The sequence below is a fragment of the Callospermophilus lateralis genome, chromosome 1, assembly GCF_048772815.1.
Source record: "Callospermophilus lateralis isolate mCalLat2 chromosome 1, mCalLat2.hap1, whole genome shotgun sequence".
NCBI lineage: Eukaryota > Metazoa > Chordata > Mammalia > Rodentia > Sciuridae > Callospermophilus > Callospermophilus lateralis.
In genome coordinates, this window is record NC_135305.1 from 5,627,814 (window position 1) to 5,647,558 (window position 19,745).

Consider the following 19,745-nt stretch of genomic DNA (forward strand, 5'->3'; position numbering starts at 1 on the left):
GTTGTGGTCTGTTTGATTCTTGAAATTGAGGTAGGTTTGTTTGATGTATATAAGTGCTCCATTGTTTGGCGCATATATTTATGATTACTGTGTTTGATGTATAATTCCCTTAAGCAGTATGAAATGTTGTTTTTGGTCCCTTCTGATTAACTGTGGCTTTTGGCTTGAAGTCCACTTTATCTGATGAAGGTTTAGAAATCCCTGCTTTTATTTATGCAGTCCATGTGAGTGACATATTTTTTCCTATCCCTTTAACCTTCAGTCTGTGGATGTCTTTGCCTATGAGGTGAGTCTCTTAGAGATAGCAATAGTCATTGTCTACAGTATAAAAAAGTAAGTTTGCTAAAAGGGTTCATAATTTCAAATGGTGGACAAAGCACAAACTGAAGTAGTGTAGGATGTGATTCCATTGAGGGAGGAGAGAAGATAGAAATAAAAATTAATAGAAAAGAGTGAAAGAGAGGAGTTCTAGTCTGGTGGGTGAGCTGATAGCAAGATGACCTCACACCATCTTCCAACCCTCCAACCTGATGTAGCCAGCCCCATCCATCCCTGAGTACTTCAGGACCGTGGAACTTGGGAGAGCCTGGCTCTCTCTAGTCTCTCCAATCTGTGCTTCCCCTGGGCAAAATTCTCCAACTTTTCACAGGACCTTCTGGCCCAGACTGATCCAAGACAATTCAGTCACTATCTGACAGATCTGGGCTTCAGACATCAAGTCTCTACCTCACTGCAGCCTTAAGATCTCAATGATGTTCCAATTTGCTGAGACCACCAGGGGTGTACTCACACAAAGGGGTGACCTGGGATGAAGCAGTAAGATGGTGGTCACTAGCACTCCCAGCAGGAAGACTTCAGTTGTAGCCAAACCCATAGGCACCTCAATACTGGACTTCTAGGTCCTGGTGAGTGTCTCCAAAGTTGGCTTCATCCCAAGATGGCAGTGGCAGCAAACCTAAAGGCACCTGGTCCCCCAGGCCCTGGCTGGTGTCCCAAGATGGAGGTGGCCGCCTGCAACCAAACCTGCATGCACTCTGGCAGTAGATCTCCAGGTAGCAGTTACAGCAAGTGATGGCACCCTGAGAATAAACCTCTGGTGGTGGCAGGGCTGTGGCAGCTGGTTGTTCTTAATTTAGCCATTCTCATAAGGAAGTGACAATGTATTAATCAGGGTTCCCTAGGGAACAAAATCAACAGGAAGTATGATTATGAAAAATGGATTTATTAGATTGGCTTACAGAACCAGAAGCTGGAGTGTGCACTATGACCATCTGTAGGGTGGAGAACTGGAGGAACCAGTAGCTGCACACTGTAAAAGGTTGAAGCCTCAGAACAAGAGGGTTCAAAGATGCTACCCCAGCCCAAGATCAAAGGCTTCTGGGAACTCCCTGGAGAATTCACTGGCAGAGATCACTTTGAAAGAGTGAAGGAGGGAAGTCTGATAGCTTCAGGTGATCGCAGGCACAATTAAGACCCATTCAAGAAGATTTGAGCTTCTATCTGCTGCTGCTTCCTTGTTCTTCCAACTTTTATTCCATCGAGGCCACCATCCTTTTGGATGGTGCTGCCCACACTTAGGGAGGGGCTGCACTTGAGTTTGCTATCATATATGCCAATCATTCTTTGACAATGCCTCTTGATCTTTGGCATCTCTTAATCCAATCAAGTTGACAATTCAAATTAACTGTTACTAGTCTATATCTTGTCAATTTGATGTCCAAACCTGACTATTTACATCATACTTAATCTCCAAATAAACACAGTAACAAGGTGACAACTCCAACTAACATAACTAATCTTTGTACAATGGAAAATGCAGTACTGTTATTCCCCAGAGTATAAGGAAAACAAAAACAGTTACTTTAAGCCCTAATGTTAAGTCAATCAGTATTCTATTACTTGATGAATAACAGAGTAACAAACATATCATTTTATTGCATGTGTAACTATGTACAAACATATTCTTAATGGCTATAGTTTGTATTTAGGACTACCTTCTTCTGCTACCCACTCTTTATTCCCTCTGCCTTCAGCAAGCACCTCAGCATATCTTGGCTCTTTCCCTGGAGGTGTGACCCACACCTTCATTCCTGAATGGTCTGAGACATTTGTTGTCTTGCCTGGATTCGGTTGTTGTAGTTTCCCATTGACCTGGATAGCAGGTTGCTTAAAGATCTCCTGCATTCCAGTAGTATGCTTCCTTACCTCCATTGTGAACTAATAGTCCAATGTCTCCTTGGTAATATGGATCAATCATCCCTGCCAGTACCGTAACTCCCTCCTTAGTCTATTGACTCAGAGGCATAAGGAGCCCAAAGTGACCAGGGGGAAGTCTTCCATTTTAATGAAATCATTGTTATACCTCCCAGCAGAAGCATTTCTTCTTTTGGAACTAAGACTTCTAGGCCCGCAGAGCATAAGTTTGCAGGGATAGGAAGCAACAACTTTTCTGGTGGATCACTAGGGGTAATGGTGAGTGGTACCATTCCTGCCTCACCCCTTGATTCCTGGACCCATGAATTTCAGCAATAGGAGAGACAGTACCATAAAGTGGACACTGATTTAGAGTATGGAAAGCCTTCTGGAGAACATTGCCCCAACTCTGCAAGGTGTTGCCACCTAGCAGGCACTATAACTGTATCTTCAAAAGTCCGTTCTATCGTTATTTCAAACCAGCTGCTTCCGGATGGTGGGGAACAGGGAACATGTTAAGACCAGTGAATTCCATGAGCATGTGCCCATTGCCTCACTTCTTTGGCTATGAAGTGAGTTCCTTGGTCTAAAAGAATGCTGTGTGGAATATCATGACCATAGATAAGGCATTCTGTAAGTCCATGGATGGTGGTTTTGGTTGAAGCATTATGTGTAGGTAAGGCAAGTCCATACCCAGAATAAGTGTCTATTTCAGTCAGGACAAATGCTACCCCTTCCACTTGCCACCAGGTTGATGGCTGATCTCTCTGGAGAATTATTACCGCTGTTTACTAGTGCCGAGTCCTTGCTTCCCCGAATGCTGAAGTATAACACCAGAGGAGCACGCTGAGGCAAGTGTAGAGTGGAAAGTAGAAGCATTATTAAAGGACAGCAGAGAGACTGAGATGACAATCATCTGATGGTGCTGTCTATGCACAGGTGTGAATCTTTTGTTTGCACTGGATACATTCCCTACCTGTCTTAGGTACATGAAATATTTTCTTGTGTATAAAAAAAATTATATGCAACTTAAGATTGAACTAACATGGACAAAATACCCCCCCCCCAAAAAAAAAAAAAAAAAAATAAAGGACAGCAGAAAGATTTCTCCCGGAAGAAGAAGGGGACCCAAAGGGGAAATCCTTGGAAGGGGGAGGTCTTCCCTCTTTTATAATAGTCTTCTATTAGTCTTCCCACACTCCTGTCTTTTGTTTCCCTTTATCTTGCAGTGATAGAATGCGGGTGGGAAGGCCCAAAAGTGGCAGATAGGTGGGCTGGAGGAGTCATCTGGGCAGGAAGGGACTGGGGTGGCTTTTGATTAGCACTTCCCTGTTTGCTGGGAGCTGCTTTATTAACAGTTCCTTAGGATGGGTTCTGGGCCTTGGGGACATTAACATTTCAATTCCCCCAAGTGCAGCTCTGCTTTCCTGGACTCCATTCCCGATAATGGTCTCCATTGTATTGATCTTACTCAATATTAGACCCGATTTACCTAGCTACACTAACTACCTATCTGTAAATCTGGCTTCAGAATGATGCCTTATCAGGGGCTTAGGGTTCATCTCTGCTGTTGGCAAATTGGGCACTCAACAGTGGCTGTAGTCAGATCAGTCTTGGTGAGTGGAAGTCCATGCTGCTGAACCCATGCATAACCACCATCCTTGTTACCATGACCACTTTGTTCTGAGCTCATTGGGCAATGACAGGGGTGGCTGGGGAAAGAAGTTGTCTTCTGACCACAGACTGGGACATCCTATCTACCTGATAAAGTCCTCCTCTGCTGAGGTCACCTTTTGGTGGGCATTTACATGAGACATTCTTGGCCCATTCATAGACTTCTGTCCACATATCTCTTCCCCAACTGTCCTTGTCACCAATTTTCCAATTATTTTCTTTCCAGTTCCCTGACCAGCCAATCAAATCACTGGCTATGGCCCATGAATCTGTGTATAATCACCCATCTGGCCATTTCATGATGCCCAGTTCATGATGGGCAGCTGAGGTAATAACTTTGTGGCCCATGGTCAAGCATTCAGTTTCCACTAAGGCCCAGTAGCAGGCCAAGAGCTATTTCTCAAAGGGAGAGTAGTTGTCTGAAGATGATGGCAGGGCCTTGCTTCGATATCCCAATAGCCTCCTCTGTGACTGATCTGTGGGGGCCTGCCAAAGGCTCCAGACAGCGTCCCTATCTACCACTGAAACCTCAAGTACCATTGGGTCTGCTAGGTCATATGTCCCAAGTGGCAGAGCATCCTGCCGAGTAGCCTGGACCTGTTGCAGAGCCTTCACCTGTTCTGGACCCCACTGAAAAGAAGAAATTTTTTCTAGTTACTTGCTGGATGGGCCAAAGTAACACACCCAAGTGAGGAATGTGCTGCCTCCAAAATCCAAGTAGGCCCCCCAGGTGTTGTGCTTCTTTCTTATTTGTAGGAGTGGCCAGAGGCAACAGCTTATCCTTTACCTTACAAGGGATATCTGAACAGGTTCCATACCACTGGACTCCCAGAAACTTACTGAAGTTGAAGGCCCTTGAATTTTAGTGGGCTTTATTTCTCATCCTCTGATACACAAATACTTCATTAGTAAGTTCAGAGTTGTTGATACCTTTTGCTCAGTCCAATCAACATAATGTCATTAATATAATGGACAAGTATAATACCACGTGGAAGAGAAAGGTGATCAAGATCTCTGTGAACTAAGCGGTTACACAGTGCTGGAGAGTTGACATACCCCTGAGGAAGGACAGTGAAGGTACATTGCTGGCCTTGCTGCCAGCTGAAAGCAAATTGTTTCTGTTAGTCCTTAGGTACAGGAGTGGACAAAAAAAGCAATTACCAGATCAAGTGCTTCATACCAGGTACCAGGAGACGTATGAATCTGCTTAAGCAAAGAAACCACATCTGGCACAGCAGCTGCAATTGGAGTCACCACCTGATTAAGCGTATGATAATCAACTGTCATTCTCTAAGACTCTTCTGCACAAGCCAAATAGGAGAGTTTAATGGGGGTGTTGTGGGAATCACCACCCCTGCATCCTTCAAGTCCTTGATGGTGGCGCTAATCTCTGCAATCCCTCCAGGGATGCAGTATTGCTTTTGATTCGATATTTTCTCAGGTATAGGCACCTCCAGGAGCTTCCATTTATCCTTTCCCCCCATAGTATCCCTCACTCCACAGGGTGAGAACCAGTGTGGGAGTTTTGCCAAGTGCTAAGTATATCTATCCTGATTATACATACATTCTAGGACTGGGGGAATAACCACAGGATGAGTTTGGCGGCCCACTGGACCCACTGTGAGTCCAACCTTGGCCAAAACCCCATTGATCACCTGAACTCCATAAGCCCCTGTTTTACTGGAGAGCCACAATGATATTTTGGGTCTTCTAGAATTATACTGTCTAATAATCCCCAAAAGGTCTAATCATTGTCTTTTCCACAATGCACAGTTACCCTGTAAAAGGTTATAGTAAAAGGCCTTAGATCCCTTTGGGGAAGGGTGGGCGAAAGATTAACAGTAAAGAGTTTTGTTACTGTACCTGAGTTCTTCCTTGAGGGGACCTGGCTTCTCCTTCCTTCAAGGGATCTATAAATTGACTCAAATCTGGCAAGTGGATTTAGAAGGGTCTTGAGTCTCTGCTGTTATGACCTAGGGCAGACTTTTGTACCCTTGCCCTGGAATTTTTCTGCTTATTTAAGTCAAATAAGAATTTGGTGGATTTCCCGTCTATTTGGCTTCTGCAATACCATGATTAATTAGCCAGTGTCAGAGATCTACAGGAATAGAACATTTTGTCCTTTCTTCCCCTTGCTGTTCAGCCTGTCTTTGTTGATTTTGAGTGCTGCCACGTGGCTTCTTCCTCCCCTAGATCCAATTGTTCCCATCTCATTTAAGTCCTCCAATTCATTGACCTCAGCTCCCAAGTAAGGTCTGGTATGCAAAGAAGAGCACTAATGGTGCTCTTCAGCGATGTTGGTGCTCCCCTCATGGATTTGTTTCTTACAGTTTTGGTAAAGGGCACATGTTCTGGACCCTCCCATTATGGGGGAGAAGGTTGTACCTGACAGATTGACTGAAGGATTCCAATTGAGCCTCTGAATTCCTTCATGAACAGTAGACCAAGAGATATCAGGCTTTTCCAGCTCATTTACAGTAGATCGTCTTTGAATCCATACTTCAGCCAACCATCCAAACAATCCTTTTTAACACTTCGAGCTCTTAAGTTAATACAACATATCAATAAATCCAGCTTAATGTAATTTTATGTTCCTTCCACCATTATCCCACATCCTTAAAATTCATTCTCACAATATGTTCCCCATACCTCTACTTGTATGAATTTGAAAACTCAAGAAGTTTCTTGGAAGTGTAGTAAACCTGCTCATGGGCCACACTCTGTACCTTACTTCTAGGGGACTGCTTAGACTTGGATCTAATTATAGGCCTGGAGACAGTGGTGAGGTGGGTCCTAAGGAGTATCAGCATTTTCATGCTGAGCAACTGAATCATGAAAGGTCTTTATTGTTTCCATAGGCAGAGCAAGATTAGTTCCCTCCACAGGAAGTGGAGAAGCCAGTGCCACTGAAGGTGTGCATAGGGATGCCTCAGTCATGGCTAAGGGTGGGAACTCAACAATTTCTGGCAAAATAAACTTACCAGAATATTGGGGTTCAATGTCTCCAGTCCCTTCAGACTCCTCCCATATGTCACCATTCCAATTCACAGGAACTCATATTTCCTAGAGAATCATAATGTCTGTTTTTAAGATGTTTATTTATCCATTATATGGTAATATAACTCTTGAAGTCTTCAGTTCATATTAAAATTTTGGGCAGTATTTTTTTTTCAACTTGCTGAGTTTTGAGGGTTCTTTATGTATTCTGGATGCAAGTCCTTCATCATATGCATGATTAGTTTTTCAGTATTTCAATATTTTCTCAGTATTCTGCAATGTCTTTTTATTAACCATGCTTTTCCAAAAATGGATGTTATAATTTTGATGAAGTTTATTTTATTTTATTTTGCTATAGGTCTGTGTTTTATAATTGTATAATAGAAGACCACAGAAATGTTTTCTTCTTGAAATTTTATAGCTTTGGGTGCATTTTTAAAACTGATCCAATTTGACTTATTTTTTTATATACACTATGATTACAGATCAAAGTTCATTCTTTTGTATATTGAATATTCAATTGTTTTAACATAATATCTCTGATTTACCTCTGTATTATTCTTGAAAATCAGTTTACCGTGAATGTGTGACCCTAGTTTGGAATTTTTATTGGAATCTTTATGCTGTATGATTTGATAGATTTTTCTGTCTATGGGCCAGTATTGTACTATCTTGATTACTTATGAATGACTCTTGTAATCAGAAACTGTCCTCTGATTTACTATGTTTTCCAAGTTTTTTTTTTGTTTTGTTTTATACTAGGCCTTTTCCATTTCTATACGAATTTTAGAATTGGCTTTCCAGTTTATACAAAGACTTTTAGGATCTTGATTGAATTCCCTTCAAACTATAGATCAGTTTGGGGAAAATTGACATTTTGACCACATTGGGTCTTTAACCCAAGAATATATGTTTCTCTCCATTTCTTTAGGTCTTTAATTTCTCTTAATCATGATCTATAGTTTTTATACACATCTCTAATGTTTTCTCAGATCTGTCCTTAAGTCTTCCATTTTTATACTCTTGTAAATGATCATGCAGTTTTCATTTCAGATTTTGGTTGTTGACTGCTAATATGTAGGAATACTGCACATTTTTGTGTATCCATCTTACATCCTACAACCTTATTTGAATTCTCTATAGTTGCTTTTTTGTGAACTCATTAGAATTTCCACACATAGAACCATGTTTGCTGCAGATAAACTGTTATATTTTTCTTTACAATTTAGAAGCTTTCTAATTTTCATTGTATATCATATTTCCTTCAACCTCCTGTACAGTATTGAATAGGAATAATATCATTATCTTTGTCTTGTTTGAGAGAAAGTATTTAGTCTTTCCTCATTAAGTATTCTGTTAGCTCATTTTCCTTTTTTTAATATTTATTTTTCAGTTGTAGTTGGACCCAATACCTTTATTTATTTTTATGTGGTGCTGAGGATCGAACCCAGAGCCTCGCTCGTGCTATGCGAATGCTTTACCGCTGAGCCACAACCCCAGCCCCTCATTTTTCCTTTTTAATAGACATCGTAAGTCAGTTTGATGAAACACCTTTCTGTTGGTAATTTGATGAATTAAATTAAATAGGAATGGGTGTTGCCATTCTGTCCCTCTAGAGATGATTTTCTGTCCCTCTAGAGATGATCTATGTTTTTTCTTTTTATTTTTTTCCAGTTTTATTGCTGTTTAATTGATAAAGCTTACATATTTAAGGTATAAAACATGTTTTGATATACATTATGAAATGATTATTACAGTTAAGTTAATTAGCAGGACACATCACCTCACATAGTTGTTTTTTGTTGGTGATGATGGTGGTAAAAAATGCCTATGATCCCCTCTCTAGGAAATTTCAAGTGTACAGCACTTTAATATAGAAAATTATGTTGATTGGAATATTTACATGCTGAAGTACTCTTTGATTTTGGTATGAGCATAATGATGACTTCATGGAATGCATGAGAGAATATATTATCTCCAGTTTTCTAGAAAAGATACGTTATTGGAAATTTATCTTATTTATATTTATAGAATTTATTATTGAAGTCTTCTTTTTTTTTGTTCCATGGTTTTTAAGTAAAAATTGAATTTGTTTGATAGGCATAATTTGGGTTATCTAGTTTTTGTGTACATTTGTGTCTTTGAAAATATTTGTCCAAAGCGGGGCACAGTGGCTCATGCCTATAATCCCAGCAGCTCTAGGAGGATTTTGAGTTCAAAGCCAGCCTCAGCAAAAGGAAGGTTCTTAGCAAACTCAGTGAGAACCCTTTCTCTATATAAAATACAAAATAGGGCTGGGGATGTGGCTCAGTGGTTGAGTGCCCCTGAGTTACCTCCTCAGCACCCACCCTCCTCCACAATTTTTTTCTTTGTGCATTCTGTTGATAAATTTATAGACATAGAATTGATCATAATATTTCTTTCTTGTGCTTTGTTGTTTGTAGAAACTGTAGTGATGTTAACTTCCTTGTTCCTCATACTGATAATTTGTATCTTCTTTTTTGCCCTAATCAATCTTGCTAGAGAATTATCAGTTTTATTGATATTCTAGCTAGCTTTTGGTTTCATTGATTTCTACTTTAAGTTGCTGTTTCATGGATTTCTAGTCTTATTATCATTGGTTTGTTTTTTCTCACTCAGTTTAGTTTTTTCTTCTTTTGGAAAGTCTCAACTTTAGTAAGGTTTATATAATGACTTTTTCTTCTCTTAGGCTTGGTTTAGGAAAATTGAATTTCTATCATTTTCAGACAAATCAGATCATGACCTGTATAGACAACAGTAGCATATGTTTTCTCAAAGATGAGCTTCTTCACCTTTGAAGTAGGTTTTATTTTTCTAGCAGTCTAAAGGTCATCAAGTAAATTATAAAATGAAAACAATAGTTTATCAAGCTAAACAATACTGTATTCTTTCTTGTATGTGCAATTATAATTCAAAGAGATCTTGATGCCAGGCAGAGTGGTACAGGCTTAGGCAGTAGGATCGCAAGTTTGAGGCCAGCCTGGGCAACTTACCCATGAGCCACAACTGTACCCTTCTTTTAGAAATTTAATAACATTTTGATAATTTCTTTGTGCTACTCAGCATGTAAAGCGTGCTAAGTTTTCTACCTGCCTGTTTTATAATGTTGATTATTTGTTACAGTTTGGATTTGCCATACTTTTACTCATTCTTCAGTGGTGAATCCTGAGGTTCCTTACAGTTTTCCCTCATAGCCATAAGAGTGTTTATGACTTTAAATTGCCCTTACTTTTGATTCTGTCATAAAACATTATTCCGCCCATTAAAATTCCTTTTAAGATTATTTATATTTTAAATGTTACAGTAATGTATTCCTTTTATTTAATCTTCTTACAGTTATTCCTCAAGAAAATAATTCTATTTATGCTTTGACCTTTAGTGTAACTTGTGTTTCTGCTCTTTCTAGGCTAGATTGTAACCTATTTAAGGGAAGAAGATCATGCTTTATGATTTTAATCTTGGCCTCCTTGTTCTCTATTACAGTATGTAATTCAGAGCTTCTTCATGTTAAGCCCTCTGAAAGTTATTAACAAGCCACTAGGTCCCTGGTCAATTTGATGAAATATAATCAAGTCTAGAAACAAGCATTCATGGTTGATAAACCTTAGGCTAATACTGAAATTTTGAAAGTTATTCAAAATAATATTTTAAAGTTCTATCTAATAGAAATACAATGGGAGCCTCTCATAATTAAAAACTTCCCATTAGCCACATTTAAATAGTTATGATGACGAGAATTAATTTTCGTGCAAATCATTTAACTGATTTTTACTATATTACCATTTCGACATGTACGTTGAATAATGAGCCCTTTGTACATTTCTTATAATTTGTTACTAAGTCTTGGAAAACTTTCAGATATTTTATGCTTACAGCACATCTTAGTGTGGAATACATGTGTATACACATATAATACAGTGTTATAGTGTATATAGACATAGTTCTTGATTAGAATTTCTGGGTAATTAAGTTATTATAAAAGATGGGTTTATGACTTCTTCCTCATCTAAAGGACTTAACAACGCTAAAGAGAATATTAGAGGAATAAAAATGTAACTTGTCTATACTTTTGTGATAATATCTTGGCATTAGTACTATAATTTGGAATTCTTAGCACAGATCTTCACAAAAATTGTTTCTTGGATGTGAATTTTTTAAAGCTTTCCAGTTAAGTATAATACCATGAGAAATATAACTTTCATATTTGTTGTATTTTGTTCGTTGTAGGTGTCTACTGCAGATATTTCATCAAATAAGGATGAAGAAGAAAACTCTATGCACAATACAGTTGTGTTGTTTTCTAGTAGTGACAAGTTCACTTTGCATCAGGTTTGAACTTCATCTTTTACTTTTGAACTCTTCCTTGTCCATTTCTACTTTATCCCATACACAAGATAAGCTATTAAAGTGTTTTTAAAATAAAAATAAAATTTGTGTATTCTTTTTTTTGTGTGTGTGTGGTCCTGGGGATTGAACCCAGGGCCTTGTGCATGTGAGGCAAGCATTCTACCAACTGAGCTATATCCCCACCCCAAAATTTGTGTATTCTTAATCACTGCTCTCAAGTAGATACATGTGTTCTTGATTCCAGGATATGTGTGTGGTTTGTGGCAGTTTTGGTCAAGGAGCAGAAGGACGACTACTTGCTTGTTCTCAGTGTGGTCAGTGCTATCATCCATACTGTGTCAGTATTAAGGTAAGTGTGCTGATTTGAAATGAGCTAGCAAAAGCATGTTGAATCTTAATAATTGATTTGAGTAGTTATGTTTCCCAGTCCTTAAAATTAATCAAGTATTTGTTATGTATGTGATAATATTTAAATTCATTAAATATTACTTTTAAGTGTTGTTACTTCATGAACTTGACTGCTCTATTAACTTGTGGTTTTAAATTGTGTGAATTTCATGCCATTATCTTAAAAAACAAAACAAAAATATAAGCATTTCATTTGAAAAATTATACTATTTATTGCTAAGGCATTAGGCTTAGTTGATTTATTTTGTCTATAGATCACAAAAGTTGAGAACAACTAAAGTATGTAGTCAGAATTCATTTGTCCATTCTGGTCTTTCCCACATTCAATTTCCTCAGCCCTCACCCATATATATTTTCTACTTAAGCTGAAAGAAACAGACAGCAGACATATTTAATGTATTTCCATAGTAATAAAGAGCCTGCAGTACTCAGTTTCAGTTTTTTAGGTTAGAGACTTACTGTGGAACCTTTTATGTAGTAATCATATACTTATTTTAAAAAATACATTTAGATATGGAAGTCTCAGTACCTCAAGTGTTGAACTGAGATTCTGTTTTTGATAACTCAGTGTGAATAAAAGTTATACATTGGAATAAAGTAACAAATGGTCACTAAAATTAAGCAGGGAGGTATAGCTGTAGAACAGGCATCCACTGTGTGCTCCATAGCCACATCTGCCTGGTGTGAGCAGGAACCTCAGCTGAATCATCCCAAACTTACAGGTGGTCTTTAGTGCTTCTCTGTTGCCCTGCACTCATGACTGCGTTACATCATTGTTTGCTCACGTTGTCAGTATTGGGAACAAGTCAGCATGGATTTCCTGGAATTCTTTGCTGATATATACACCAGTGTTTATTTTCTTGGATAATATAGGTTTTTGTGAATTTAGGGGTCAAAATGAAAAAGTGCAATTAATCTATTCAAAGTACAAGTACTAGTACATTTATTTCATATAGTCTTTTTAAAAAATTACAGAATATTGAACAAAAAAGAAACACAATACACATTATATAAAGGTAGTTTTAAAAATAGAATTATATGTGCCTAGAAGAAAACAGGGTTTCATTTCTTCATTGCATCTTTTATATTCTAATTTTCTAAATTGACTTTATAATACTTACATTTCTGATCTAAGGTCATTGAATAAGACCTTTCAAAATAGAAATTCAAGTTCCATGGGCTTGATGCTTTACAGCTTTTCTTGTTTAAGATTGGTAGCAGTTTTAGAAAAAGTTCAGATATAAGACTCATATTTAGAGCTTCTGTGAATTTCTTTTAACCCTTTCAACAATTAATTCTGTTTTTATTGGTGAAGTAAAGCTTATATAAGTTAAGACCTGACAGCCAGTACATTGCAAACACTGGTTACTGGCAGAGGTAGGATTTAAGTCTGTTTTCTTAAGTATGTGTGGCTCCTTTTGTACCCTTGACACCATTCTGAGTAGTACAGAATACTAAAACCTCTGTGATTGTGAAATCTATGAATATCTGGAACTACAGTAGAGATGTGAATTATTTCAGCTTAGTTTTTGTTGTGGAAGGCAGTTATTTGGGTATACACTTATAATCTTTCTTGGGTTGGTCTAGAGGGCCTCCATTGTGAGGTGGATAGTCTCAAAAACTTTTTGGTTTAGAACCCTTAACAGTCTTCAGAGTTACTTGAATAAGTTTGATTATGAGGATTCTGACTGTTGAATACGTGCCATCTTAGGAATTGAAACTGGGAATATTTTATAACATTTGTTACTTGTTTTAAAAATACATTTATAAAACTATAAATATATTAAAACTATAAAAATATAACTTGCATGACATTAATGATGTTGTGATTCATCATGTAGCCTCAGAAAATACCGCTGTAGAATTGTGCGTGCATTAATGTTCAAGTGACAAATTACATCTTATAGTGTTGTGAAAACTGTTTTGCCCTCTAGGCAGCCCTTGGTAACTGCCATTTTAGAAGTGGTTTAGTCTTACTTAAAACATGGCCTTTTCTGGGTGTTGCCTGAATCCCACCACTCCTCCCCAGGGCCTTCACACTCTTGACTGATTGGGTATCATGTGTCTCCAGTCCTGTGTGAGCCTCCCAGTGGTTGTTCTTCCACTGCCTGTGGTCCTTGCTCTGCCTTGTACACGTGCAGCTCAGTGGTCATTCAGGGCCTTCAGGAGAGTTCTGTGTAGATTTCCGGAGCTCTCATTCTATTGCTTCTTCCTTTTTAGTATTCTGTCCTGCGAATTCTAACTGCCTCAGCCTTTCTGAACTTACCATGTCTTCTGAACTCAGTGAGACTTTTGTACCAGGGCTGTCCCTTCCTGGGTAGTGTTGTGGAAGAATTTATAGACACATTAACATAGGACTGACCTTACACGTTTCCTTCTTCTCAGACACCACAGTCTTGTACTCCATGGTGTCTAGTATCTGAAAACTGTGGTTTCATGCATTTTGGTCATTTACCTGGTTTCTTATTATGGGAGAGAGGACAGGTCCCAGTTCATCATAGCTGAAGCAGATACTCATTGCAGATTCTGAAACATACCTGTCACAACTTCAGACATGGTGCCATAAGTAGAACATGAAGAGTTTTAAAAAATGAAGATTATACCAGTTCAATAGAACAAAGATGAATCAATGGCAGACATCTGTCATCTAGGGTCAGAGGCAGTTCCGCACAGCCATGCTCATGTGTCAAGTAGGGTGGCACACAGACACACACACACACACACACATACACAAAGTGGTAGCACAGTCATACTACTATATCAATTGTATTGGGAAGCCAGAAGGTCTTGATCCGCCACAGCAGTTTCGGTGGACATGGCTGGAAACCAGAGTGCTACACCAGGAAGAGTGAATACGGGACCGGGAGTGGCTCAGGTGGAGCACTTCCCTAGATTCAGTGGATCCTGGGTTTCATCCCCACCCCATTTGTCCCCAAAGAGAGAGAGAACATAAACTGAGTAATTAGAGAATTTGGCTATAAAGGACCATGAAGTAGGTTTCTGTGAAATGAAGACTCGTTTCAAAAATTGTACAATTTTAGATCTGCCTCCCACTTTATCTGTTCTAAGCAGGGGTTGGTGTACCATGGCTCGCAGGCTACATCTGGCCCACTGCCCACTTTGGCACATAAACTTCCTTTATAACATAGTGTGCTTTTAGACATATGTCTACAGTGGCTTTTGCTCAGCCATGGCAGACTCTGTAGTTGCAAAAGACACATGGCCCAGAAAACCTTGAGTGTTTACTGTCTGCCCATTTACAGAAAACACTGGGTGACTGCTACCCTGCTTTTCTAGTCTCTTTCTTCAATTTGGGTAAATGATAAATTATAACCTGGTAATCTAAGGCTAATTTAAAAAAATAACAGAATAATCAAAGTAATACACATACATGTTTAAAAATAAAAAATCAAGAGCCTTGATGGCTCTGTGGCGCACACCTGTAATCCCACAGATTTGGTAGGCTGAGGCAAGAGGATCACAAGTTCAAGGCCAGCTTTAGCAATTCAGCAAGACCCAGTCTCAAAAAATAAAAAGGAGGACAAAGGTTGTATGTTTTCTCGCATATGTAGAAGCTAGTGGAAAAAGGAAAAATGGGGAATATTTCTTGAAAATTGAAAGGAGATCAGCAGAGCACAGGAAAGAGACCTAGAGGAGAGGAGAGAAGAAAGGGGAAATACTGGGGAATGATGTTGGTCAAATCATATTGTTTTATTGTGTGCATGTACGACTGTGTGACATTAGACCCCATCGTTATGTACAACTGTAATGCACCAATAGAAATATGGAAACAATAAAAAAGGAGACTGGGGAGGTAGCTTAGTGATAATGTACGCCTGGGTTCAATCCCCAGCACCAAAAAACAAATAAAAGCCTCATGCTGAACATTCAGCCCCTGTCTCACTCTCACCCCACACTTGAGGCAACCACTTCTATTCCTTTGGGGACTCTGTTCCTGTAAATAATTATGTAATTCTTAATAATAAGCCAGTGCTACCACCTTATCAGTGTTAGAGATTGTTGACTTCCTGATCTGAATAAATGAGTTCTGATTTAACTCAGCCTACACTCCCTGGCTCCCCCTAGCATTCTCCCAATATAGCTGTTACTACATATATTAATAAAGCTGGTTATGGACTCAATAAATGTTTTCTGCAGAACTAAGTAATATGCTGTGACTTTGTTTTTCCTGGAATTTTTGATAGCAAGAAGAAGAATACTATTAGTGACTATTCTTATTTTGTCATTGTTTTTACCTGCTATAGACGCACCATCACATCAGATTATTTGGTCATTTCCTTTTTTCCTGGAATAGTGTTCCCTCTTCCAGAACCTATTGCTCTGCTCTTCTCTGTGCCAGAAGCTCCTGGGTGTGGCTGTGTTGTCATCCTTAACCTAGGCTCGTGTTCTGTGGGTTTCTTGCTTTTTAAATCCTGCGTCTTCCTTTTCTTGGTATGTGTCCTCCATTCATTCCATGTATCTCCAAGGAACTTCCTTAAAAGTATGGTGGAGCTGACAGTTTGAGTTCTCCTGTGTCTAAGTGGCATTCTACTTTCTTACTAAGTTGCTTGTTTAGGTAGGTGAAGAATTGTGTTCTGAAACATTATCCTGTTTCAGAATTTGGAAACTCCTATTCTACTTTAGTATCTGTGGTGTTGGAAAGCTTGATGCCATCCTGGTAGTTGTTCCTTTGAATTTAACTCTCTTTTTTTCCTTTCTGGGACCTTTCAGATATTCTTATTCTACACAATCTGAAATTTTTACATTTTTTGCTTGCTATTATATTGTGATGCAGGACTTGAGTCTTTTGAGAGCCTTCAGAGTTGGTACCAAATTGATAATAATGCATGATGTGGCTTCTTCAAGGAGTTTACCAGGAATTTAGAGATTTTCAAAATTTCTGCTAACTCAGACCTTGGAGATAGGAGAATAAAGATAGGGATGAAGGTGAACTTCAAAAATCCTAGCTTCATGGCCTAAAACTCCTTGAAGACCATACAGTGTCACTGAGAACTCGTGTTTTACCTTGACTTATTTATTTTGATTTTTCTCTTAGCATTTTTATTGATTTTAATAGACAAGTCCCCATGCCATGTATATAAGCTGAAGAGGCCTGGGATGAATGAAAATAACACAGATGGAGAGTTAGTGACTACAGTTTCAAATCCTGAGTCAATAGTAAAGGGGCAACTTACATGATTTCTTTAAAATCAAGTCACCATGTCTATTGAAATAGTGAAATTAAATCTACAGCACTAGGTAGTTGTATGGACTTAGAAAGTCATCAGACTGTGTGCTGCTTTCAATTATCCTGCTAGACCGGTGGGCTTCTCAAAGTATTTGAGTGTGCCCTGCCCAGTATTGGGCCCCCAACATTAGCTGGCTGTTTGCCTTTCTTCTGCTTCTAGGTATGTAGGCTCCAGTTAACTTATAATAGTGTTGATTATGCAAAATGAGATCTGAGTTAATATAGAAATCATGGTATGGTGGTGTCTTTTTTACAGATCACTAAAGTGGTTCTCAGCAAAGGCTGGAGGTGTCTGGAATGTACTGTGTGTGAGGCCTGTGGGAAGGCGACTGACCCAGGAAGACTCCTGCTGTGTGATGACTGTGACATAAGTTACCATACCTACTGCCTGGACCCACCTTTGCAAACAGTTCCTAAAGGAGGCTGGAAGTGCAAATGGTATTCTAGCATTTGTGTTCCCTTGTCAAAATCTTTCAGGTGCAGAACTTTCTTGCATTATTTCAGTTTGAAAAATTAGCCATGTATGTTTATTACTATGTAGCACACATTTGCTATCCTAGATATTATCAGAAAATTTTCACATGTGTTTTAAATTATTTCCCCTTATTTTGTCCATGTGTAGCTTCCTGAGTGAAGTGACTAAATATGTAAATAAAATGGGAACTTTGGGGGGGATTTGGATTTCAGGTGTGTCTGGTGCAGACACTGTGGAGCTACATCTGCGGGTCTGAGATGTGAATGGCAGAACAATTACACACAGTGTGCCCCCTGTGCCAGCTTGTCTTCCTGCCCAGTCTGCTATCGAAACTACAGAGAAGAAGACCTTATTCTGCAGTGCAGACAATGTGATAGGTACCGTGCTGTTCTTCAGTGTTATCAAAGGAACAGAGAAAATAACTTTTCCTTTGATCACTTATTTAAGGGACAAAACTTTCTGCTTTCCAAATTTTTAATCAGCTGGGAACTTACAGAAGTGATTTTCTGGTTTAAATTCTTGATTCTGAAGATTTTTAACGGGAACCTTTTTGAAGATTTATGAATCCTGTAGAATTAAATACAGAACTATGTGCATTTTTCTTATGGAGGGTTTCTGATTCTCTTACTAAATTCTATAAATGGTCTCACAGTTCTGTTTTTTAAAACTATTTTTACTTAATGCTCTAGGTAATAAATAGCTAGATATTAGATAAATATTCTTTCTCTTCATAAGTAGTATGTGTGTTTAGCTTCCAAGAATATTTTCATTGGTATAGTATTGTGCCCTGTTTGCAGTTAAGCATTGTACACATAATATCAGTAACAGTATTATTGCGTTAGAACTCTGCCTACAAACTGTGTCCAGGTCCAGACAATTCCTTGCTTTATTTCCCAATTATGGTTGCACATGACTTTATGTATAGAGTCAGATGTATTCTATAGAGTATACATGTATCATACCATTGAATTCTTTTAAATCCCTTTGTACTCACCCTGACTAGCTTCATTGCTGTCTTTAATAATTCAGTATATGAAAGAAAAAACAAAAAAAATTTAGAATATGATCAGAAAATGTTATCATACCCTTGTTAGATAATGCACACCTGTTTCCTCCCTAGTACACGATCTCTTTTCTGCACCATGAAATTTCTTATGGGTCAGTAGTTACATGGGATAGATAGTAGGAGCATGTGAGGCTTAGGGCTTTTAAATTTGAAGGCTATCAATCAACTCCTTGTAGTTTTTAAAAGGAAATGGCTCTTAATGTTCAATTCCTTTTAAATGTATTAATATGGTTTTTTTAGATGGATGCATGCAGTTTGTCAAAACTTAAATACTGAGGAGGAAGTGGAAAATGTAGCAGACATTGGTTTTGATTGTAGCATGTGCAGACCCTATATGCCTGCGTCAAATGGTAAGAGAACAATTTAAAGTAAGAGTCCATGCTGTCCTGCAGCCCACTTACACATTGCTGTCCATGATGAATTGTGAACCTATTATTTGGACAAGTATTTTGTGGAAAATGTTATTTTGTGTATTAAATTAATTCTCATTATCCCAACTGATTTACTGAAACAGTGTGCAGAAAGGGAGAAAACGAAGCATACATACTCCTACCTGTAGGATACAGCTCTGCCTACCGGGAGCATGCTCTCTTGGCACAGCCAGCAGCATGGAGCAGTCCAGTGTACTGTTCCTTTCTCTGCCCCTTTCCCAGACACACACTGTCTCCTTCACCATTCCTCCTTGCTGCGTTCAGTTCCTATTATTTTAAAGTGCTGTTAGCACTCTGTAGTATCCAAGCATTTATTTCAGTAAAATGAGTATGGAAGCTGAATTTTTAATCACATGTCTTTAAATACACTTTTTTCTGGAAAAAAAAAATTACCTGAATTCTTTTTCATTTCAGTGCCTTCCTCAGACTGCTGCGAATCTTCACTGGTAGCACAAATTGTCACAAAAGTAAAAGAGCTAGGTAAAATTTGAAATGCTTTATTTGTTCTTTAGAAAAAGCTCATACATGAATTAACTGGCTTTCCGCATACTTTCTCAAACCTGCCTTAATCATACTAGTGTTCATTGTAAATTTCCTGATGGTATTAATTTCTGTAATTGACATATAAAATGTTCATCTTATCTAGTTTTACTGGGGTAGTATTCCATTAAATTTCACCAAATTGGCAATGAAAATAACAATACTTAGAGTAGCTATTAATGCCTTGCTTGCTTTGGCTTTATCAATATATTACGGTGCTTAGTTATCATTGAGCAGAAAAGAAGGCCTAGTTAACAAACAGACTCCATTTGAGTTAATTCAGTGTTGTATTGTTCTTGTTTTTCACAGTAGCCTAGAATAGTGATTCATATATTATTATCAAAC

At 38.4% G+C, this 19,745-nt stretch overlaps 1 protein-coding gene across 15 annotated transcripts in view; it reads left to right on the top strand.

The window, feature by feature from the left end:
* Kmt2c (lysine methyltransferase 2C) overlaps nucleotides 1–19,745 on the top strand; it is a 266,290-nt gene that overhangs the window by 174,020 nt on the left and 72,525 nt on the right. For 14 of the 15 annotated variants that reach the window (XM_076831496.2, XM_076831532.2, XM_076831540.2 and 11 more), the window contains 6 exons: nucleotides 11,113–11,214; nucleotides 11,477–11,581; nucleotides 17,145–17,326; nucleotides 17,576–17,740; nucleotides 18,670–18,779; nucleotides 19,275–19,340. In XM_076831496.2, coding sequence (XP_076687611.2) covers nucleotides 11,113–11,214; nucleotides 11,477–11,581; nucleotides 17,145–17,326; nucleotides 17,576–17,740; nucleotides 18,670–18,779; nucleotides 19,275–19,340 — 730 coding nt within the window. Of the gene's footprint in view, nucleotides 1–5,100; nucleotides 5,135–11,112; nucleotides 11,215–11,476; nucleotides 11,582–17,144; nucleotides 17,327–17,575; nucleotides 17,741–18,669; nucleotides 18,780–19,274; nucleotides 19,341–19,745 lie in introns of those variants that run through there. The other variant, XM_076831614.2, reaches the window with a different exon arrangement.